The 24,561-nt window shown below is 40.5% G+C and overlaps 1 protein-coding gene across 1 annotated transcript; it reads left to right on the forward strand.

Moving 5' to 3' along the window:
* The first annotated feature begins 112 nt into the window (after positions 1-112).
* Positions 113-23,449, forward strand: LOC147165942 (disintegrin and metalloproteinase domain-containing protein 10). The gene is made up of 15 exons (XM_086089174.1): positions 113-351; positions 1,628-1,775; positions 2,136-2,254; positions 2,351-2,506; positions 7,793-7,884; positions 8,488-8,610; positions 11,268-11,360; positions 11,492-11,660; positions 17,422-17,585; positions 19,884-20,055; positions 20,147-20,291; positions 20,915-21,098; positions 21,263-21,362; positions 22,066-22,286; positions 23,032-23,449. The coding sequence occupies exons 1-15, from the start codon at positions 291-293 to the stop codon at positions 23,134-23,136; spliced, it is 2,052 nt and encodes a 683-aa protein (XP_085945300.1). The 5' UTR covers positions 113-290; the 3' UTR covers positions 23,137-23,449.
* The last annotated feature ends 1,112 nt before the right edge of the window (positions 23,450-24,561 follow it).

Below are 24,561 nucleotides of genomic sequence, written 5' to 3' on the forward strand. Positions count from 1 at the left end.
TGATTGTAAATGCTTTTGCCCATCATATTTATTGCGTTTGGTAATCTTCCTCAAAATACACTCCATTGCACTCATACACCTGCACGCATGCATGCAAGTCTGAATACGCCTCTCCAGTGCAAGACTTCAACTCGCCAACAAGTTGCATTCCAGCCTTGTGAAACCGTGTGTTCGATCTCACTTAGGACAAATTGGATGAAGAAGAAGAAGAAGAAGAGATGAGGTAGACAATCAAGAGGAGGAAGAAGCTAAATGAAAAAGGAGACAAAGGCCTGACTAATGAGGTCGTCATGAGGGCTCAACTTTGCTGCCAGTTGCTTTTTTTGGTCGGCTGTCAAGAGTGGATTACAGGTAGTGTGTCGCAGGAATGTGTTGGTTAGTGTGTGTGTGTGTGTGCGTGTAAAGGAGTGTTTATGGCTTTATAGCTTGACGTGTGCCCAATTGCGTGCGTGTGTTGTCAACTGACGTGGAGCGGCCTTCTCGCTGTCCTTTTGGCTTGTACAAACCTATCCAGTCAGGAATGTCACTGCCCGCAATATAAAAAGCTACCGGTGACATTTGTCTTTCTCAGCATGCAATCCTATGGGGCGAAAAAGTGTTTTCTTGAAGCAGTGAGAATCTGGGCAAGAGGTCACAAGTTGCTCTTGGGCTGCCTTTCACTTTCATAGACCAAACAGCTCAGAGTAGCTGTCATCTATGATGACTCAAACATGTCATTGTGATAAGAACATCATTTAAATTGAAAAGTGGAGGAAGTAAAAGTAACTGTGTGGCTAAGATGTGATTATGACCTATATGCCTACTGCCATTTATTCACCATTCAGTCATCATTTTTGTGTAACGTCAGTATTTTAGTAAGGCAAAAGTGAATGTGGGAGGGGAAATGACCACTTGCCTTTTTGGGTGTTATTCTATTTTTGCACCCTCATTACCATTGTAAAGTGTGATGATACTTAAGTCGTCAGTACAAACAAAAACTTAAAATTTACAACAGTAGGTACATTTTGATTAATTGATTTCATATTTGGTGAGATTATATTTTTCACAAAAAAAAAACGGGGGCATAGAACATATTATTGTGAATAAAGTTTTTGACTTGGCTTTCTCTTTAACTCATTAACCATCGATGGCTATAGACGTCAAAATTTCATTTGAACTATTCCTATTAGTTTAACATTTTTTCCCCACTTTTGTTAACAAGAGTATGAAAACCTAGAAAAAAATTATTGTACATTTAGAACAGATAGAAAATTTGTGATTAATTGTGAGTTAACTATTGAAGTCATGCGATTAATTACAATTACACCTCTAATTTTAAATAATATTTTTCTTTATTCTTTTTTTTTTTTTAAATATATATTTTTTTAATGTCTAGGTTTCCATACTCTTGTTAACAAAAGTGGAAAAAAAGTTAAACTAATAAAAATAGTTTAAATGAATTTTTGACGTTTATAGACGTTGATGGCAGTGAAAGAGTTAAGTTATTGTTATTGATAAAAAACGGCGGCAGCAATAGAGATGATCATATTTATCAAAAGCTGAGTGCTATCATCCTTGTAAAAGGTAACATTTTTAAAGAATGAAACCAACACAAAAAAAAAACGAAAACATTTTCTGCTTCTGTCAGGCGACGTGAGCTTCATAAGCCCATTCATAAAACACTATGAGGGGCTATCATACGACAGGGAGGACCTCCATAGGAAGCACCTGCGAGCCCGCAGAGATACACAACCTCAGCGACACATGCTGGACTTGGACTTCACTGCTTTTCACAGGTTTGGACTAGAAAAATATTTTTTTATATGTATCAAATATGGGACAAAATGGGACAAAATGGGACAACTGGGACAAATTTGGGACAAATTGGGACAAATTGGTACTTTTTCCAGGTCTAAAATGTGCATGTAAAGACTGTATGCTTCTGGAACTGTAATTCAAGATCCAAGGTTCTTGCCGCAAGGAAATAGCGCTGTGTAGAGAACGTTTAGGGAATGCTGCAACCTTTAAGGAACTCTGACGTGAAATCAACATATGTTAGCGTCGCGAATGTTCGCCCCCTCAGTGGGACACGGGCTTATATTAAAAGGTTGCACCATGTTTTTCAGATTGTGTCTCTGCTTCTCTCTCTCCTGTAGAACTTTTCGACTGCGTCTGAGACGAGATGCCGGGACGTTCTCTAGTGACTTCAAGGTGCTCAGTGAGGATGGAGCCACAACTGCGGACCTCTCCCACTTATATTCAGGGACATTGGAGGGTAAGTTTGTATGTGTGTGTGTGTGTGTTAAGTTGCTCCTGTGGGACTAATGAGGAGCTCGCTGACCTTGTTGCATCTTTCAAACCGCTCTTGCAGGTGAACACGACTCAACGTGTCATGGGTCCGTGTTACGGGGTCACTTTGAAGGAAGCATCCACATAGGTAACGCCACTTATCACATAGAAGCTGCTCACAGATACAACGTCACTGTCACTGGTCAGCACTCCATCATCTATCGTGAGGATGACATGGGTGAGAAAATGATGCACATGCCCGTATATCATTACTTCCAATTTCTCCTCTAGGAACAATACAGTACTAAGACCACACAGGTATCGATATAGTCCAGCGGTCGCCAACCTTTTTTGAAGCTGATAGCTACTTCTCGGCTACTGTGAAGAGCTACCAGTTTGGTACACGCTTATGAAATAACAAATTTGCTCTTATTACGTTCAACCATGTTGTTGTTATTATTATGGGTGAGGATTAAAAAAAAAAATCTGCTGTCGACCACAAAAATTGGTTGAGACAAACATTTCTACCTCGAAATGGGTAATGGTCGAGTAATCAATAGGGTAATGAATTCTAAAAAGATTTGTTATTGAGAGCCCTAGTTATTATTAATAATTAATTAATTAATCGTTGATGTGAAGACACCAATCATGGTATGAGTCCTCACAATAATTGGGAAACATAAAAATACCAATATGCAGCACTTTTGTTTCTATAAATATTTTCCATTCCATCCTAAAAGTCCCATCACTATTTTTAGAACAGGCCTGCGAGCTACATATATGGTGCTTGGGAGCAACACGTTTGTGACCCCTGCTATAGTCTCCTATAAATTGTTAAATCTGTAATACGTATTCTGGTTAATTGACATATTTGGGCCAAATATATATTATGTATTAAATAATTGAATGTGTGCTTCTCCACCGTGACAGTGATGCTATTCGTTAGCCAGTTTGTGGCGTTTTGCATTGTGTGTTAGCATTAAGCTAAACGGACTGACTTAAAGCAAAGCTAATTGGTTGTTTTAAGTTACAACAAGTTGTGCCCTGCGATTGGCTGGCAACCAGTTCAGGGTGTACCCCGCCTCCTGCCCGAAGCCAGCTGGGATAGGCTCCAGCAACCCCCGCGACCCTTGTGAGGACAAGCGGTACAGAAAATGGAAGTTACAACAACATAAGGAAATATAATAACAGCAGTTAAGTGACAACTAAATGGCTACATTTTTACACTGTTAGGCTATTGCGTGTCAGAATGTAACCAATAACCCCCACGCCCCCTAAATGCACCATCTGCCTAATGCACTTGACTGCCGTTAAGCTACAAAATTCCATGCTACAGTCGAGCCCATTCACAATTCGATTGACATCCATCTTGGCAGTAAGCTTCAACTACAGAATGCTCTGTAGGCTGGTTAACTTGAGGTCATGAAATCAGACTAATCTCATGGCAGCAGGGAGTGAGGGAGAAAGAAGCAACGTGAAAGTAGCCAAAGCAAAAGCAAGATGAAGATGGTGTGATACTGAAGAGGAGGAGGGTGAGAGTGAGAAGGAAACCACAAAAAAATATGGGAAATTAGTATTAGAAGAGATAAAATGGCCACACGTCTGCTATTATCAAGTGTGTGTTACTTGTCTTTTCTCAGTGTGACTTTTTCCCCCTCCAAGAAATGATTCCCAAACTTCCAACATGTTTGAATGGGAGCACGCGTGGCCTTGCTTCATCTCGTCTGAGTCAAAAGCTTTCACTTTAGCGTCGCAAAATGACAACATCCTGCGCTTTCAACCACAGGCCAGGTTATCTCACAGGAAACGCAAAAACAATCCGGCCCAAGACGTTTTTCGATGCAACAATCGACTGTCCCGTTCTGAGTTTATATTTGGACACGAGGGAGAGGCATCATGCGTCTGGTACGGCGTGTACCGGTATTTCCACTTTCGGTGAGTGTCGTCTGGGATTGACAAAAGCCCGAAGGAAGGATGTGGTCTCCCCTGAGATGGGTGATGTCATGATATCACCCTCAGATATGGGACCCATGGCGCTGTACACAGCGGTCCGTGTCGGGAAAAATATAGTCACAAATTTAGATTGAACCGATTAGCCACAAGCAGCACAGTGGGTCTTACAGTTGCGAGGTTTGGGGTTTGAATCTTGGCTCTGGCTTTGCATGTGCTAGCTTCATTCAAGACTCCATATGTGAGAATGTTTGTTTGACGTTATGTACTCCGCGATTCAATTAAAATGTATTATAGGTACATAAGTTTGAAAACTATTAATAAACAGCCTTTTTTATTTGCCATACCAACAATGTTTATGCACTTTAAAAATATATATCTTTTTTTGTATTATTTATTTATTTATCTATTTATGCCTTTGCCTTTTATTGATAGGATCTTATCGGGCATTTATGTACTTTACTTAATATGCAATATTAAAAAAAAAAAAAAAAAAAAAAACATAGGTCACCTCAGATGTCTATGGTTGTGATTTTTATCAAGACCAAAAAAACAAAACAAAAAAGAAATCCACTTGTATATTCATTGGACTCCCATAAATGCTTGGCTATTATTAATCCCTACATTAGTTTTTAATATAAATATTTTTAAAAGTGTACAGCCATTTTTCTGTCATGAGCTAGCGTGATTCCTTTGGCCTCACTTTCTGCTGAGTCCGCCATTATAAGTCACTCTCTTGAGCCTAAATTGGGATGTGGGTGAGCCAAAGCAGTTGATTTTTGGCTCAGACTGGCTTTAAATCATTTTCAGATATTTGCCTCTGCGTAACTGTTTCCCAGACACTTTAGACGAGCCAATGATTTAATAAATATGACTATAAAACATGGCTGAACTCTGTTGGTGTTGCAAAATCTGTGGTTTTTCCAAAGTGAGCTTCAGATACAGTTTTGCAAATGCAATTCTTGGAAAGCACAATCATTCAGAGGCTCAGTATGTGCAGTAGTTAAAGTGAGTCCTTGTACAGTAAATCTATCATGCAAATGAGTCCAAAAATGTTGCACTTTAGTTTTGGAAGCCAACTCTGAGTGAGAAAACATGAGTACAGCAGATTCGACTGGAAATACCTTCTTCTAGGAACTAATTGCGGCGCTGTGGTTGGCTGACGTGAAGTTTTCGTAGAGTGGTGCGATCCAATCAAGTGTTCCCTCACTGCCTCTCTCTTGAAGTTCTTACGGGTCACCGGTTAACTGGCAGATCGCCTCTCTCGTGCGACTGCAAACATGTGAAAGTGATTTCAGGTCATGTGACTTAATAGCATCTACGGGAATTTCGAGCTATTTGTCTTGCCTGGACGCTGCAGGGGGTGTTTGGTTTGTCAGAGTGAGCAGATGCTTCCCCATCGTCTGCTTAGCCTGTGCAACATGTTTTAGAAATGCTTCTAATGACTCCCTTGTGAGCAAGCATTAGTGCAGACGTGGGTGAAGAAATTGGTCTCAAATCTGTTTTCTGTTTCTACAGACAGCCCACTGGGAAGGCTCATTTCCCAACCCGTCTCCGCTATTTTTAAAGCGTCCGACGCCACGTGTGAGATGATTTTTAGTTTTGTTTTAATGGTTTCAAACTGTCATGAAATTCGGGATTTTAGCTCTAGGTAGAGCATTGAAGACAATTCGGGGGCTGTTTCCCAGTGGTTAAGTATTTGCCTTATAAACACAGGGTTGCTAGGTCAATTCTGGTAGTGTTTATACTATTTCGTAATCTAAGAACTTTGCGGGAACAAAGTGTGCCCTTGCATCGTGACAGCCACATGGAGTAACTGGCAATACAAGTGCTATTCCACTAGATGGCAGTAGGCACATAATTCACCCATTCACTGCCGTAGACGTTTATATCCGTCAAATGGAATCCAAGGGCGCTGTTTTTGTGCACGCAGTGAAAACTGACGCATCTTCATTTTTCGTGCCAAAGCAAGTCTAGTTGATCATATTTGGGAACTTGGCACGCAATACTGCACCTCGCTCGCTGGGCGCACCTGATAATTGGGTGACAAAAAGTACAATAGAATTGAGCATTTCTTAGTTATGTATGTGTAAATAAATTATTTAATTATTATTTTGCCATCAAAATAACTTTTCAATGTCGAGTAGTTTGAGGTGTCACAATAGTAAAAAAATAAAATTTGCATCCAAGTCACTGTTGTGCGAAATGTATCTTTTCACAAAAAGCTCATGTTGTCCGCTTTTTGATCAGAAATGGGTGTTTTTGGTGAAATCTAATCTATTGCTAGTTAAAGAAGAGGGTCCACTCTTGATTTTGCTAGGTTTAGTTTTGATATTTTCACAGAACACATGTTCTGTGGAGATTAAAATATTAGTCAAAATGCAAAAATTAAAAAAAGAAGGTAATATTGGGAAAATCGTATGACAATCGCTAACAATGCTTTTGTGACAGTGTTTTTGTTTTTCTGTTTTTTGGTGTGCCATGAGATTTTTTTTTCCTAATGTAAAATATGTGCCATGGCTCAATCAAGGTTGGAAAACCTTTCTGTAATGTATGTCTGAATGGGCATTGTGAGGAAAAACACATTTTGGGATGAAATAAAACAGTGACCAAAAATGGAGTTTATAAACATCCCCACAAACATCTTGTAGAAAGCTTTCCCACAAGAGTGGAGGCTGTTATCATTAAAAAGAGACGCATTAACCCTACACTTCCTGTATGTTTAACGACCAGTCGTCTCGGAATTGCATAGGTACAATGTGTACAAGGAAGAAGCTTGTCTCCATCTTCCTTTCCAGCAAGATATCGAGATAATCTGCTGTCGCTCACATACCCACATAAGCACATCCTACATACGGCAGGCTCTCTTCCGGCAATTCTTGGCTGCACCTGGTCATAACAGAAACAACTTTTATGACTTCAGGATGCTGAAGCAGTTGGGTTAATCAATTGGTATTCTTCCTTGCAGTAATCTTGGCCTGAGTTTATTTCTTGTCCCGTTTGCGTCAATGGATTCTCACTTTTTGCGGCGTAAACGACTTTTAGCATTCAGCTCTTACTGGATTGTATAGTTTTGTTTTATAAATGTTTTCAGTGACACAAAAAAAGGAGACCAAGATAAATCATTTCAAAACATTTTTCACCAATTTGGTTGCATAAGTGGGCGCACCCCTTAAAACAGGGTATGCGAGTGTGTTCAGAATTTGCCAATTTCATTTCAACTCATGTTAAATGAAGTGATTGCAACTGGATTGAGTTTGAATGCGATTGTTAATTCTGAACACACAGCCACATCCTCTCTTATAAGAGGGTGTTCCCACTTATGCAACCACATTATTTCTTTTCTTTTCTTTTTTAATTTCCTCAACATTTTGTTTTCAATTGAGTTCTGTAGGTTATGAGTCACATTCAAGGTGGTCTTGGTCTCAGCTTGTATACAGTATAACAAAAACCTGGTATTTGAACTTGAAACGGGGTGTGTAGACTTTTTCTAGCCTCACAATAACGTGTGCACTGTGGTGAAAATGAAATCCCATTGACATATGCTTTTTTTTCTTTTTCTTTTCTTATGCAGTTTTTCCAACAAGAGGAACTGGACGGGATTCTGGATTTTGTGGTGCGGAACATCTAAACTTGCTAGCCCAAAGCCTCAAACCTGATGATCAGGTAGAAAAATCCTCATTTGTTACCTCCATACACACATGCCACAAATTCAACCAAAACTTTCTGGAAAAAATACAGTATGCCTTAGCAGAGTTCCAACCATCACGTGTGACAAACCTCAAGACTTCTAAAGTATTCTAAAGTGTGTTTTGCTTTCCCTTTGGCTTTTTTTGTGATGCCACCAGAGAAAGGCTCCAGTGATGGCAACAAAGGAAAGTGTGACCATAAAAGAGGAATTGGGCCTTTCTGCATAGGAAAGTGTCTGGCTAGTGGCTACTCAGTACAATACGAGCAATACAGTTGGTTAAATATGACAAAGTTCGGGCCAGTACGTGCAAGAACTTTGATTGTTTGGAAAAATGTCAGTCGACATCAATGTGATCTACTAATTAATATTCCCAAAGGGTAACCAGCGTATTGTAGTGGGGTGTCCCCTGTGTTCCTTTTCAACAATGGCTTCCGGAACATTTACACGTATCCATTTTTAACAACATGCCCGTCTGTACAGATCATTTCCAGTTTCTGGACATTGTGAAATGGCTTGAGCAGATGTTTTTCCAAGTGAAGAGTTCAAGTTGTGTTCCCCTTTCTCTCGGTGTCCCACAGGAGGCGGCAACGAGCCGTGCGAGGAGAACGGTGGACGAAGCCAAAACGAGCTGCCTGCTGCACCTCACCGCTGACCACCGCTACTACAACAAGTTTAAGTCTGTGGAGGCTGTTGTGGCTCAGGTGACCTTCACACACCTTTTGTCTTGCTTTGCTCGCAGCGAAGTTAAATGCCTCATTTGGCTTTTGCATTGTTTCAGATACATTAGACCAATCTAGATCATTATGCAGCCAGAATTCAGCGTTAATCTCCTGAATTTGCAGTGCTGAATTGTCTTGCAGCCAGAGTTCAACTATTTTCAGGCCCAGCGTAAGTCTAGCACAAAGTGCTAGTGCACATGGCTGGAGTTTTTTTTTTTTTGTATTTTGCTAGCACAGACAGAAGATGGTATTTGTGCCGTTGAGGTAGGGAACACAGCCGACTCCCGGCCAGTTGAAGCGGCTCCCCCTCATTACATTCAAATTCAGCAGAAAAGCCTGCGGTCTACATGTTGGAAGGACTCGCTGGAGTTCATGCAGGAGATCGGCACGCGCAAAGTATGTACATTTACAAAATCGCCACTTGAAAATTGTGTAAAGTGACTTCCACCCCCGACCCTGGCCGCGGATCCCCCCCTGTTGTTGTCATATTTATGACTGAAATACTGTACAATGACATGCACTACACACATCAGAGTAGCTTAAAATTTTGTCTGCTTGCGCCTCAGTCAAATCTACCAAAATAACATTGCACCACAATTTAGACCTGCTTTTAGCTAGTCGAAAATCTTGAAAAATTAGACTTGCCCCGGCACGCAAATGAAGACACGCCCATTATTATGCAGAGCGCAGTCTACTTTCTTCTATTTCACCATCAGAGGGTTCATTGAAGACTCTAATTTGTCCTTTGATGAATTTGGTTGTTTGTCTTCAAGTGCCCTGTGATTCGTAAATCAGCTGGCCTCGGTTCCATAATCAAAAGTGAATCCAGTCATCCTTGAATCATACTGACAGATCAGATTTTGTCAAAATCTGTTACGGACAAAATCAGAATCAGTTTGTAAAAACACAAAAGGAATTTGTCTTTACAGTAGGGCTGCTCGATTATGAAGAAAATATTCATCACGATTATTTTGGTAATAATTTAAATCACGATTAGGATGATAATTTATTTTTTGGGTACAAAACAAGAAAACGTTTAAAAGTAAAATATATTAAGACAAATACAATTCTTTGAAACACTATAATTATGCAAGTTCCTTTTGGACAAAACAAAATTTATTCAATTAGTTATTTTAAAATTTTAAAAAAGGTGCAAATTCAAAATTAGTATTAATAATCTTTTGTTTGACGATTATACTGATTTTGGAATTGTGGAGTGTAATAATTCAAATCATAACTGAATTTCGATTAATTGCACAGTCCTACTTCACAGTCCAAAAAACACGAAAAATAACAAGAAAAATGACCAACAGTGAGAAGCCTGGCGGTTCTCAAGTTAGCGCCCCGAGTTACATTGATGGAAAAAAAGGAGACATGAGGAAGGAGGGAGAGAAAAAAACAAGACCAAATCGATCAAAATCATTTGCGTTCAGAAAATTGCACAGAAATCAATTCTCACTTTTTTTCCCTTGTTTTTTTTGCTGTATAGCAAACAAACAACATGATTTAAGTGTTGCTGCTTCATGACTGAAATAACTATGCAAAGCTCTGCGCACAGCTGATACGGCATTGCACATAGCACGCTGCACATGATTGGTGTGTTTTAACACTTTTGTTCTAACCACAAAACGTATGCTCAACTTCTCAGAGCACAATCACGAACACACCATACTACGGTACCTAATAATTAGAAGTATTTGTCCTGTAACTTGGTCTTTAGTTACAATTCCCTCCCTCTCTGTCTGTTGTCTGCCCTTGCATCACTTCCACTGACCTCCTTTGCATTCTTTCCACACCAAGCAAGCAAACACACAGACGTGTTGTCCCTGGGTTCCTGCCAGACTGCAAGGTGGACTATGAAAATACACTGTACTCAATGCCGTGACATGATTTGTAGGTGTAAATAGACAAAAGGTTGTTGTCAATCACTGCTGGCGTGCTTTTACCGTCTCCTCTCTGTGTCCAAGGTGTCAATACTTACAGTCAAGGAGAACTCCCCCGCTGGTTTAACTTTTTTTTTTTCTTCTTCTGCCTGTTCAATTCCCACCATATATACACTTTGGACTGTCACGCGTGAGTAGGTTTCACGTGCATCTTAAAGTGCATGACCGCTGCAGAAAATACTCTGTAGCCTGACAGTTGCTGTATGGCTCGAATATTATTATTAATGAGCAGATGTTTGAAAGAGGCCAAACTATCCTCTGTTAAAGAAAGTCACCACTTAGAGAGATTTAACTCAAAGATTTTGTGAAAGAAAGCGAGTACAGTAATTTCTGCACTATAAGACGCTACTTTTTTTTCCACTTGCATTCAACCCTGCGGCTAATACAAATGTGCGGCTTATCCATCAGATCACAAAGGGACGCACTATAAAGGAAGCGTAAGAGCGCCAGGTAGAGCAAAACAAACCAAGTGAGCCCAAATACAGTAGGAGAGACAGAACGAGAGCAAGACAATTTGCGCACTCATTTTGGAAAAGAAAAAGTAGCGCTTATAGTCAGGTGCGCCTTATAGTCCAGAAATGACTGTACTTTTTCTTTTTCTTTTTACAGCTCTCTTATTAGACCTCTTGAAATTATAACCCAAAGTGACCTACGAGCCTTAATATTTCCTCACGTAATTGTGTGGTTTGTTCCCAGGTTGCCTCTTACATGCGAGCTGTTAACGACATATATGACAAAGTGGAGTTTGATGGAATCAAGCTGATCAACTTCAAAGTCAAATCCCTCACTGTAAGAAGCTACTGCACTACAACAGCAACAGAAGCATTCAAACCTAAACTGCTGGTTTATTACTTAACTCACAAATGTAGGATTAATGAGGAACAAAATGTTCAGATATTAAGTATTGCTATCCCGGCCAGGTAATGACAGAGGAGAACAAAACGGATCCTCTGAATCCTCTCTTCATCGGCCCAGAGAAGCTCCTGAGTCTTTATTCAGAGAACAACTGGGGTAACTTCTGCCTGTCGTACCTGCTCACCAATCGAGACTACAGCGGAGTGCTGGGACTGGCCTGGGAGGGCAAGGCCGGTGAGTTGCAAAACACACCTCATGGTAATGCAACCTCAAAGTCATCACAATTTACAATCTAAATTGTAGAGGTGTGCAATATGGGCAAACATGTATATCCTAATACAATATATTTTATATTCCGATAATGATATAAAGTATTTTCCGTTGCATGAAATTCATGGCATTTTTCGAGGATCTAATCTTCATGTAACAATCAAGTATGCCAACCATTTATCCTAGAGAAATGCTAATCAATGAACTGATTCAGAGGTCGAGTTTTAGGAACATGCGGCTGTCAGCATGTTCTGAAGGCCCGACTGTGACGTCTGAACATTTGGGGCATACGTAGATAAGAGACGAAAAACGAAATTGACATGATCTTTCTGCAAAATTGGTTGCAATAATCACTTCATGTCTTGATATTGAATAATGTATTTAATTGTCCATAAGCTAAAAAAAACAACAACAAAAAAACGCAATATACTGTATATGACATATTGTTATATCATATGATAATTAATTCCCAACAATGTCATATCTGATTGAATAATTAAATAAATAAAAAATGTTTTCACCCTACACTGGGGCATTAAAATTCCAGTCTAACACAAACAGGAAGAATATTTGTGTGTCCAGTCCACTCTCTCACCAAGATATTTGACTTGAAAGGTGAAATAATATTTGTCCGCACAGTGTCAGTGTTTGAATCTCCGCATGGGGCACCACTGATTCATTGCCTATATGACTTCTTGGACTCCCTGGTCATGACCAGAGGCCAGAAAACACGAGTGTTTGATGGATCCTATATGTACGTATATGAGTAGCATACCTTCTAGCTTTGCACCCAAGTTTTGCTGTATTAACAGAGGAGCTGTAACAAAGTCACAGAGGATCCTTCCTGCCTGTTTGTCATATACGCCCGCTTTTGATTGGCTAACCTAGGGGGCGTGAGAGCAAACTGCCACAATGACATGTGATTAGGCACCAATGAACCTTTGACACCCGAACACACCACCGCTACTGACACCACCCCCCAGACGTCTTAGAGGCTACATTCCACGGTGCGATCGCCATGGCGACGTCTCACGTGAGGAAGCACAAATTTGATGAGATTGTTGTGACTTCACCATGTGGCCGGTCGATGTTTTTTTTTTTTCAATTTTCAATCACATCTCATATCTTTCACAACACAATTCCACTGGTTTATTGCTGGTGCTCGCTAATATGTGTCTCAGAACCCCCTGTGAGCTTGCAGCAACAGTAAGGGCGCACCGCGCACACACATGCAGACACACTCGCATGCACACCACCCCCATCGAGCACGGGAGACTCCTCCTCTAGTTGAGTTTCATATATCAATGGGGGGTAAGTACAAAGCCACAGAAAAAGTCAATCTTTGCCAAAACTGATGGCAATTTAGTCACTTGAATAGATTTTTTTTAACATAGCACGAAAATAAAGTAAGTACATTTGTGTATGGTAGATATTTTTCATGACAATAAATCGTATCTTGAGCATCAGGTAGCGTGTGGGTGAATCTTTTCCTCATTGGAGTCACCAGCAGAGTCACACACTGATCCAATCAAACCAATTTCTCTGCATTGAGATTTCCTCCAATGATGACAAGCCTCATTTTCCATTGAGAGAGACGCTGCCCCACACCATCATACCGCATCCAAAAGATCTTACTCATTATTTAGAACTTGGCCTTTAATTATGGAAATAATACTAGGGCGCACTCCAAATAATGTTTTGCGGAGCAACAGGTTGAAATTGCCCTATTGGGAAGACCCTATCCAGATTAGTCAAATGTGGCAGGCTGATTCTTGTAGTAGACACCTGGTGACCACTGTTGCAGGGCCCGTCCTCATGCTGGCCGTACCTGAAGCTCAAATCAGGGGTCAAAGACAACAGCAAAATCAATAAATAAAAATGCCTGCCATTGGCCGAGAATATTTGGCACATTTTCACACAAATATATGTTCCTTACAAACGCTATGAGATTTATACCTAATTAGGCCATAGTGTGTGAAATTCCCAACGAAAACAACGCATTTGCAATTTTAGCCAACATAAGCCTGGTGAACAACAACAATAATAATAATAATAATAATAATAATTAAAGATCATGCCCTAAATCCATATTATCACCATATTATATTATTTATCATGTTACAAAGCTCTAGTAATGGCACTAAAATGATGAACACACAATTCAAGCCCGGGCCTTTAATTAATCTATTAATTAATACGAGAGGGATTAATTTAATCCTTTTATTGTGTATGTAGTTTGCAGTGGTGACTGCATCATATTGAGAAATGTTACTTAAATTTGACCACTCTGACAAATCAAAATAAGAATATCAAATATTGCTCAATGCGGCTCAATATAAACATTTGAATAAAGTAAACAAGGGCAAATACAAATGTACTTTCCAACCTAAACCATAGGAAGGATCATTTTGTCTTTAAAATGTCTTATTTGTTTAACTCCTCCCCAAAGCCCAAATAACGTCTTGAAAAGACTTATCTGTACAACCTTGACCTTGAAACTTGTATGCTTTTTGGCAACTATCCGTCTTATCATCGCACGGTCAAGAAGGTAACAAAAGAACAAAAAAAACAAGTGAATAAAAATCCACTGTACAAATAAATCCTGCTTCTGTAACAGCAAATTGTATGCACTTTACAATGGAGAATATCATTCAAATGTGGAGGTCATTGAACTCTGGAGGGAAAAGCCCTTGGACTATTGTTAGCTTATTTCTATTGAACAATAAGAACATATTTTATGGGCCTCAGGAGAAGAGTAATATTTTATTAGCGCTCTAAAATGTTTCCTAAAGTTGGCTTTTGTGCCTTCGTACATGCACTTGTTGTTGTTGTTGTTGTTGTTGTTATTAGGTGAAGGTATCTGGAGTAGAGTTTTGTTTCCGGATGTGTTTATCCATGCGGCTAATAATAGGAGCCTTTCATGGTGACTCTTCTGTGGCCAAGACTAGTAGGGGAAGGGAACAAAAAATGTGCAGGTCCTCTTGCGCTGCCAAAATCCACAGCGGAGGCCTTTCAGCACTCTTTCTAGGAACCTCAGCTCCTTGAATGAGCCTTTTAGCAGGCATTGGGGACAGAGGGTGGGAGGGACACTTTTTGTTGAAAAGCAGTGTGTGCAAGTAGAATTCCCAATTAGCTGTTTAATTGTTTGCCTTTTAACTGTGAGCACGAGTGGCCCAGCATATCATAGTACACTGATTAAAGTTAAACAAGAGCATCATTGGCTGCTTCCTTTACGGCGCCTCTGCGCTCATTGTTTCTTCAACGGGGTTGGGGTTGGGTCACGGAGTCACTCGTGTTGTTGTTTCCGAGCTCTAACGTGGTAAACACAATCGCACCCACGCAAACACGCTGATGGGGGATCCAGATGCCCACAGCTGGTTCCCACAGTTCTCAATGACATGACACCGAGTGAACTCACATTTGTGTGGAAAGGGGAATATCTTTAATAGATAAGTACACTTCCCTTCCCTCAAAATCGGGGATTCCACAGGTCAGGTTACGTAAGATCTGTTACATAAAAACAAAGAATGTGACTAACCTTAACCCACACATGGCAGGAGGCAATGGATAAATTGAAGTGGCGGGCAGGGGCAGTTGCAGCAGCTGACCTTTAGGAGTGCTCTGCGCCCACTCTACCTTAAATATCCGGCATAAAGTGCCTTGCAGTACAGAGGAACAGTAAAGATCAAACAATTTGTTTCAGGATGCTCGTCAACCTCCTTTGAATTATCCTACAAGTGCAACAAGAAGTCACTGTAAAACTTGCTTTAAAGAGGGAGTCAACCCCAGAATATGTTTTACGTGCCCCCCACTACACTCTAAAAAAGAGAATTGTTGAACCAATTTAAGATGACAAATTGAATTCAATCGGTAACACATGATTGAATTAAGTTAGTCCAAAGTGAATATATTAAGTTTAATTAATGATGAATTCATTCAACTTAATACTTTGGATGTGAGTCACTTCGGATTAACTTAATTCGGGTGAATGTATTAAGTTTAATGAACTCATAATTCATTAAATTTAGTATATTCACCTTGGACTAACTTAATTAAATCGCGTGTTACCGATTGAAGTGACTTTTTTAAATTGGTCAACAATTCAATTTGTAATCTTAAATTGGTTCAACAATTCTCTTTTTAGAGTGTAGTCTAAACGGTATTCTGATTAATACTGCATTTGTGGAATATGAATTAAAAAGAAAAACCACCCGTTCTTATCTATCTCAGTCGACTCGCTGTCGACTGAAAATGACACCACAGCAAGTGGCAAGATGGCCGTCGCCTGAGATGGATAAAAACGGATGGATTTTGCTGCTTAATTCATATTCCACTAACACAATAATTAATCAGAATACCGTGTTTAGATGAGTGGCTGCATAATGTAAGACAAGAAAAATGTAAAGAACTTCTTTGGGTTGACTTCCCCTTTAACAGCGACTACTTAACTGCAGCTGTGTGAATGTGAGTTTGAGTTTCTCATTTTCCCCCAGCGATCAATAAACAGCCAAAAAGTCATCCGAGGCCGTTGCCCTCCTTTCCCACTAAGTACAGTACATCATCAAGCCTGTGAAAAATGATCACTATGAACCATAGATTTCAGTGACAGATAAAAATGATACATTCTACAAAAAAATAAAAAATAAAAATCAGCACTTTTGTTCTTCACTTCAAAAGAGGTTGCAATAAAAAAAAAATTGTCTAAGGGGATGCTAAGACAAAAGGGAGTCAGACAGGGAGAAAAAAATAAAAGTAAAACGCTGGTGCAGTGACGCCCATTGCAGCTGTTTCGATTGTGGGAAAGTCGTATAATCAGGGACGCGCCGGTCCAGGAAGCCAGATAACTTCAATAATCGGAGTTTCATTGTTTTCAGACACGTGCTGCCTCCGGAAAAAAACTTTTCAAGCGTCACCCATGATCAGGCGGCCCAATAATAGGTGACCCCCTTTGACCAATAGCTTTCTGTACAGTGAGTCCTGTGAATGACATCACACAACCTCATTGCATTCATGTGAGGATGACCAGCTGTTGGTAAACACACGACTGCTTTTTTAGGAGTGTTACATAAACCCAGCGGTGGGGGGCCTGAGGTGTACGTGTTGACGTGTTGTGGGCCTCTTAAGAGGGTGATAACTTCAGCAAGCAAAAACTTGTTGGTTTAAGGTATTCCCGGTAGCACAAGGTCAGTTATGCAATCTTGTCAATGGGATGTATGTGCAGTATGATGGTCCTGTTGATTTAAAAGATCACCCATGTGACCTGTCAACTTCCTGTTTCGAAATTCCATGGAGTTGCCACTTTATGGCCACTTTATGGACAAACGTTTTGGACGCACTTTATTGGTGACACTTCAACCAATTATTTTCAATCGGTGGCTCAGGACGCATAGGTAGGCATCGACCCATTTAAGAAAAAGCAATTTCAATTCAATCATTTTTCGGAGTGGATTTTTCTTTCTTTTGGTGTTTTGGCAGGCGTTTCACAGGTTTTGTGTTGTCGTGGGATGGAACGCAGCCGACTCTCGGTCAATCGAAGTGGCTCCCCTCATTCCCATTAACATCAGGGTGGTGGAAGTGCACACAATTGCAGAAGCAGAAATTGACTTGTAGGGTGCCAAGTGCGGTTAAAAACCCATCAAACACATTTGAAGTGAACTAGAATTTTTTATTTTTTTAGTCCTACTAAAATTGAAGCAGCCAGCTCTTTTTCTCTTCTTGTCTTCAGGCAACTGGGGAGGAATCTGTTCGCAGTATACCAACCTTCGCAATGGCCGCCCTTCCACCCTGAACACAGGTCTGATCACGATTCAGAACTACGGACAGTTCCTGCCTCCTCGACACGTCCAGTTGACCCTCGCTCACGAACTCGGACACAGTCTCGGATCCCCGGTCAGTCGTCTTTGTCCAACTCCTCGTCTCGTCTACCGATAAACGCCCAAGTTGGAGTATATTCTTCTCCACTACATGGAGCCCAAACACCGAAATAAAATGTCGGAAACTCTCCTCTGCTGCCTCTTTTTCTTACTCGACACAAAAAGCAGACTTTTCTCCATACGTGTCTTTGTGTTGGACTATTATGTACGTTTACCAGCTTCACTGAATCCCTTTTCAGTGCTGCCGTCACCAGGAAATCACCATAACAAAACGCAGCCTATGTGCACACACTGGATGCATGTATACACCTTTATGTGTGTTATAACTGGAGACCCCCACAATCCTTTTCACTCCGCCAAGTGTGTCTTTTCACCCAGGCCTCCCTTTTACACAACTCCATGGAGCAAAAAGAATCTTGCAGAGGTACTCCTGAGCTGATTAGTTCTACTACGTCAATCAATCTCGGGCTTCTCTCAAACCGTTACTTCTGCGTAGAGATGGATGCACGCGAGGATCTCTGAGTCATAGGAATGAAATCCAAACAGCTATTAACCTTGTTTATGTCCCGTCCTTCTAATCTACGTCTCATATTTACACTATCGCGTGTGTGCAGCGTACGCATGTGCTTTGAACTATTCGACCGCTAATTGGCATGCGTCTTTCACAAATATACAAAATGGAAGACTTAAAAAGAAATATTATTTTTAAAAGGGTCGCTACAATTTGTAGACGATTCCTAATTTAAACAACCCCTTGAATTCAAAGGAAGTGCAGTCACAAGTTGATTCGAGGACAGTTTCCGCTTTTAATTGGCCTCTTCCGTGAGCATGTTTACAATGGAAATAGAAAGCGAACACACCCTACTTATAAAAGATACTATTCGAAATGTAAATTGATGACTGTGATTAAGTCTCGATGGTCCATACTGATAGAGAGACCTCAATGTCATTAAAGTAAACTATTTTACATAAAGTCTTGTATTAGTTTACATTTGTAATGCAACAGATTTGTTTCTTTTTCCAATTGAACGAGACAAATGAGAGTTTTTCGATGTTTGATTGCATTCAAATGTATACATTTTTACAGAAAAAGCTGCTATATTCTATATCCACTGCAATACCAGTACATTTCTTCCCAAATATATTTTCCAAATACTAGAGCAAAGCATGAGGGGCTTACTGTTCTTTCCACATACAGTAGAACATGACATTCCCGTGCTCCTCCAAGGTCATCACATTCTCCAGCAATCTTGACTCGCTACATGATACAACAAAAGATAAATGCTCTGCGGCTGTCAATGACACAGCATTTGGGTATCCTGGATGACTTCTTCAATAGATGATTTCTGTGATTGGGGGGGGGGGGGGGGGGGCATGGCTAAAACGGGGCTCAATCACCCCTCCACAGTACCCTATAAAATAAAAAGCACCTTCATTTGCATCATCATTCACAGTTAGCTAGCTAGCTATCACTACACCGTGAAAATGCATCATTCCTTCACATAATTACACTCTAAAAACAGTTGGGTCAAAAATAACCCGATCCTCTACTTTGAGTTAAAAAATGGGTCTTTCAGCGTAAAAGAACTTATAAATATTGGTCAGATCCTTTACTTGATTTAAAAAAAAAAATGGGTCATTTCGTGTAAAACAACCGAGAAAGTTAGGTTGAATTGACCCATTAAGTGGATCGGTCCATTTTTGATCCATAACTGGGTTACTTTTGACCCAACTGTTTTTAGAGTGAACTGTCTGCTGGCGTGGCCACTTTAGAGTGCCTCGTTGTTGGCTATGAGCACATGCACGGAAAACCATAAGTGAAGTTTTGTTTTTGTTTTGTTTTTTTAAATGAAGTCTAACTTGACAGGGAGTGTGTAGACTGGGGCTCTGGATTGACATGGACAAATTAGAGTGCCTTATTGTTGCGGCGTGGGAAAGCCCTGTTACAAGTTTACAACCCGGTGGGATATATTCCAACTACCGGAAGTTTTAAGCGGATACATTTTCACAGCTCAAACATGAATTTATGTGTAGGCATAAGAAAGATTAAACAAAGTAGCGTCCATTTTCCATGTCATAGAAGAGCTATTTGATTTACAGTTGAGACAATAGTTGGAATTTTAACCTGATGTACTTGCCCAAAAAAAAAAAAACATTCAATTTTACCAAGGTTGTTAACAAAAGTGTATCCAATTAAGAATACATTTATTTTATATTTTACAGGGATTTCAAACCATTGAAAGAAAAATTTGAATATCATAAGCAAATCAATTTTGGAACTAAAATCGAATCTTATTCTATATATTTTTTACAGCACGATGAAGGCTCTAATTGTGGCGATCTGGGCTCCTCCGGTGGAAAGGGCCGATACCTGATGTTTCCTCAAGCCACAGATGACGTGCGTGAAAACAACGACAAATTGTCCATCTGCAGCGTTGGACACATCAGTGAGCTGCTGCACCTCAAGAAGGACGACTGCTTCCTGGGTGAGCACGTGTTCACATATACAAGCGTGAGTCACTATAAATATGATCTCTGGATTGTCACAGTATTTACACGTGTGCTCTCTGTGGCCAGTCAATGATCATCCCATATGCGGTAACCAGATAGTGGAGGAAGGTGAGGAGTGTGATGTGGGTCACAATGACACAGACCTCTGTTGCTACAGCGCTAAAGAACGTGTCGGGGCGCAGTGTCGCCTCAAGCCTGGCAAAATATGCAGGTACGTTATGAACACACTCACCTGCCTTGCCTAATTTGTTTTGTGTGGGAACTCAAATCATCATCATATGACGCACAGCAAAAATATGGTACTTGTAGCAAGCTTTCACTGGGCATAAAAAAATGACATGAACAAGATCTGACCTAGTGGTCTCAAAGAGGAAGTCAACCCCTCCCAAAAATTATTGACGATAATATGTTATATGTGACCTCACTAGCATGACATTCTGATTCATATTAAATTTGAGGAATATGAGTTAAGCAACAAAATCCATCTCAGGGGGCGGCCATTTTGCCACTTGCTGCCGACTGAAGATGACATCAATGGTGCTCGGGTCTCAGGTTGCAACCAATCACAGCTCAGCTTCATAAAACAGGTGAGCTGTGATTGGCCGTGGCCTGATCAATTGTGATGTCATCTTCAGTCGACAGCAAGTGACAAAATGGCCGCCCCCTGAGATGGACAAAAACGGCTGGATTTTGCTTCATAACTTATATTCCACAAATGTCATGTTTAGACTCGTGAGGTCACATATAACATGTTTAAGGTTGGCTTCCACTTTAAATTTGACACCTGTTAAATCGAATCTGGGCAGCTGATGTGCCTCCTCTTGTCTTTTCTAGTCCAAGTCAGGGCCTTTGCTGCAGTCAGGAATGCAACTTTAAGTCAGGGCTTCAAACCTGTGACGAAGAGACGGACTGTCAGAGAGAGAGCATTTGTTCGGGTCTCTCAGCTGTGTGTCCTGATCCAAGGCCTAAAGAAAACCTCACCGTTTGCAGTCAAGGAACTCGAGTCTGCTTGAATGGGGTATGACAGAAAAAACTGCCAATTCATTTCTATCCAACCAAAGGGCAATTCAACATTATTCAATGAACCAGGAAACAGAACATGCAGAAATGTATTTAATACATTTAATCCCCTCTCATCTGTTGCGTTTGATTGCTGTTGTTGTTGTTGTTTTTGGCCTACAGGTCTGTGCCGAGTCTGTATGTGTGAAACACAACCTTGAGCAGTGCGACTGTCCAGGTGATTCCAAGAAGCAGAAATGCCACATGTGCTGCCAACAGCCCGGTAACCTCAGAGCCCAATGCCCAGCTGTGCTTGACATTTTTTTTTAAACTCATACGCTTTCCGGATACATTTGCCTGTATGTGTTTGCTTTCCATTCAACTAACTAACTCAGAGGAACTAACAGGATGACATGTTTGGTACCAAAGTTTCATCCAAAAGAAAGTTTGACTTAAAGTGGAAGTTAAACATTTCTTGACAATAATATGTTATATGTTACCTCACTAGTCTAAACATGACATTCTGATTAATATTACATTTGAGGAATATGAGTAAGGCAGCAAAATCCAGCTGTTTTTTATCCATCTCAGGGGGCGGCCATTTTTCCACTTGCTGTCGACTGAAGATGACATCACAGTTGCTCAGGGCTCAGGCAACGACCAATCACAGCTCACCTGTTTTCTGAAGCCGCACTGTGATGCAACATTGATGTCATCTTCAGTCGACAGCAAGTGGCAAAATGGCCTCCCCGAGATGGATAAAAAAACAGCTGGATTTTGCTGCCTAACTCATATTCCACTAACACAATATTAACCAGAATGCCATATTTAGACTAGTGGGGCTGCATAGAACATATTAGTCTTAAAAAAAAAAGTGTTGACTTCTCTTTTAAAAAGTATTGCGTTAAACACGCCATCATGAAATGTAGTTAAATCTGCTGAACTTCCACATTTATCTAACTATATTCCCTGTCAACCAATGGCAGGTGAGCCTGAGACATGTGCTAGCACAACCTCCTCCGTGTTGTCCCGCCACTTCCAGAGAAAGGCTTTGCCCCTGGTGGGCGGGGCGCCGTGCATGAGCAATCGAGGCTACTGCGACAAATTCCACATTTGCCGCCTGCTGGACGCCGACGGCCCCATCGCCAGACTGAAGAACTCCTTTCTCAACCTTGATGAATTTGAAGACGTGGGAGAGTGGATGAAGGTAATATGGACAAAAGCAACTTCTTTCTTAATCAAACGGAACAGGAAATGCCCCACATTGAACAGGAAGTGACCTGGAAGTGAACCAAAATCAATAGGAAGTGCACAGGAAAGCAATGCGACAAGCTTGTCTCGGTTTTGAGCGGTTTTAATGAGACGACCTCAACACAGTTCCAACTAGATTAGCATTTAGCACAATAAGAATCTGATCCAAAGATGAGAGTTGAGTGAAAAGAAGCTTGTCTAAATTCAAAGGCTTGATTAAAAGAAAAACGCGAGAATGGTTAAAACGAGTCTTACCATTGACGTCAAAATGACATAAACAACAACACATTGTTTGCCCACATTTTTATCTACAGCATACTGGACAATGTTAATCAGTTTGGGGCTGAAAAGAAGACTTATCATCCACATATTCTGATTCATGGCTCGAAGAGAAACGGCAGCAGTTGCTTGCTAGCTCAACATGCCAGCCAAATATCCTTAATTTATTCTCTCTTTAGATGTTTGAGTCTAAGGTAGCAACTTCAGATCTTCTTGACAGCGTTGCAAATCTGGAATGCTCATCCGGGTTTAAGAGCACCTCAATGAGCTGTCAACAACCCTCCCCTAAGGAAGCCGTCATGCTCTTTCACAACATTTGTATGCTGACTCATTTTCTTCATGTGTCATATGCAATATTTTTTTGGAAGTATTTTCTTTTTCTTTTTTTGGAGGCGCAAATAAATGGATTTTTGTGTCCACAGTCTCACTGGTGGGCCATCTTGTTGGCTATCCTGACACTGTCTGCAGTCATGGGCTGCACTGTCTGCCTCTGTGGCCGAACGCTGGATACCAGAAACCTGGACTGACTCACCTTGAATATGTATCAAACATTTAATTTATCTGGGATTTCATGTCCCTTTTCCAGTAACTTCCTTGGAGATGCTGCTTTTGTTACTCATATACTGAATACAGATGAAATGTATTAAAATGACATCAGATGAATCAACAACTGATATTTGCACTTATTCGCATATTAAACACCAACCTGCTAGCCGTTCAGGGGCTAACGTTGGGTTAGCAATTTTATTAGCATGTCTAAACATTAATATTCACAACGAACACACTCAAAACTTGTACAGATATGAATTTGTCATGTTCTGCAACTTAGCACTCACCCGCCTACATGAGGGAAAAGAAGGGAAATAAATCATCACAGGATATACCATGAATGATTAATCAATTGTAGATAAGCTTACCAGAGCTAACTAGCTAGCCGATCACCGATAACTGAAAAACATCAGAATGCCACTGCATTTAAAATACTGTAACCATCATGGTCCATTTTTAAAAATATATACAATATTGTTATTTTATTTACATTATCGCGCAATTTCACTTGCACAAATGCTATGCAATATGAATGGATGGAAGGTCGGCGTAAAAAAATGCAATGTCACTGCTCATCAATTTTTTTAGTAAATTAGCGTCTCCTATGTTCTTTTTCTTGTCCATGTTATGGCAATACATGACGTGTTTTCACGCAATGAATTGCCTGCTCACATTACAGCATGTGTTATGGAAAAAGCCGCTGTTGTTTCCAACTGCAGCCAAGCGCGACTGCAAGGGCCCCTGCATACCCAACAGATGCAGGTGGTAATTCAGAGGGCCTGAAAAGTCCAAGGGAACTTTCCCTCCATTCTGTCACCATGTCCTTGAACCAGAGTGCTAATGCACCCTGTGATGGCTGTCCAGGTTTCCATCACATTGGCGTTATACTGGTGCAACGCTTGAGCACTGCCATGAACTTTGGTCCAAATATTACAACACAAGGGCTTACCTCATGTTGATACACTACAGTCCAAATTGTTTGTTAAAATAAATATACCGGATTGTTTCTAAATACAAGTGAAGATAATTGCTGAAAATTTGTGAAGGCTGTCGCACTGAATTGTGGTGTTAAATGTTTGTCACCTTTTTAGTTTTCCTGTTGTTGTTTTTCTTTTTAAATTGTACTATTTACGGCACCTGTCAACAAAAAAAGAAGTTAAACCTTTGTTGCTTCATTTGTTAGGCCCATTTCTACCAAAAAGTGAGCAATTAATTAGCTAACTAGCTAGCTAACTAACCCTACAGTGAGCAATTCATTAGCGAGCGAGCTAGCTAGCTAGCTATAGACCCACACCACAAACATGCATTTTTCCTGAATGCCACAATTTACAGAATAGCTCGGTGTTGTTATGTAAATACCTAAGTGAGGAGGTGATACCGCCCGTGAAGTTCTAGAGGCCTGT

This window comes from Leptonotus elevatus, chromosome 11 (assembly GCF_054856555.1).
Source record: "Leptonotus elevatus isolate MCC_2025b chromosome 11, RoL_Lele_1.0, whole genome shotgun sequence".
Lineage (NCBI taxonomy): Eukaryota > Metazoa > Chordata > Actinopteri > Syngnathiformes > Syngnathidae > Leptonotus > Leptonotus elevatus.

Coding starts and splice junctions, on each gene's coding strand:
- LOC147165942 (XM_086089174.1), top strand. CDS start 291: ATGAGGGCTCAACTTTGCTGCCAGTTGCTTTTTTTGGTCGGCTGTCAA. Junction 21,099..21,262: donor CTCGAGTCTGCTTGAATGGG/GTATGACAGAAA, acceptor TTTGGCCTACAG/GTCTGTGCCGAGTCTGTATG. Junction 21,363..22,065: donor CATGTGCTGCCAACAGCCCG/GTAACCTCAGAG, acceptor AACCAATGGCAG/GTGAGCCTGAGACATGTGCT.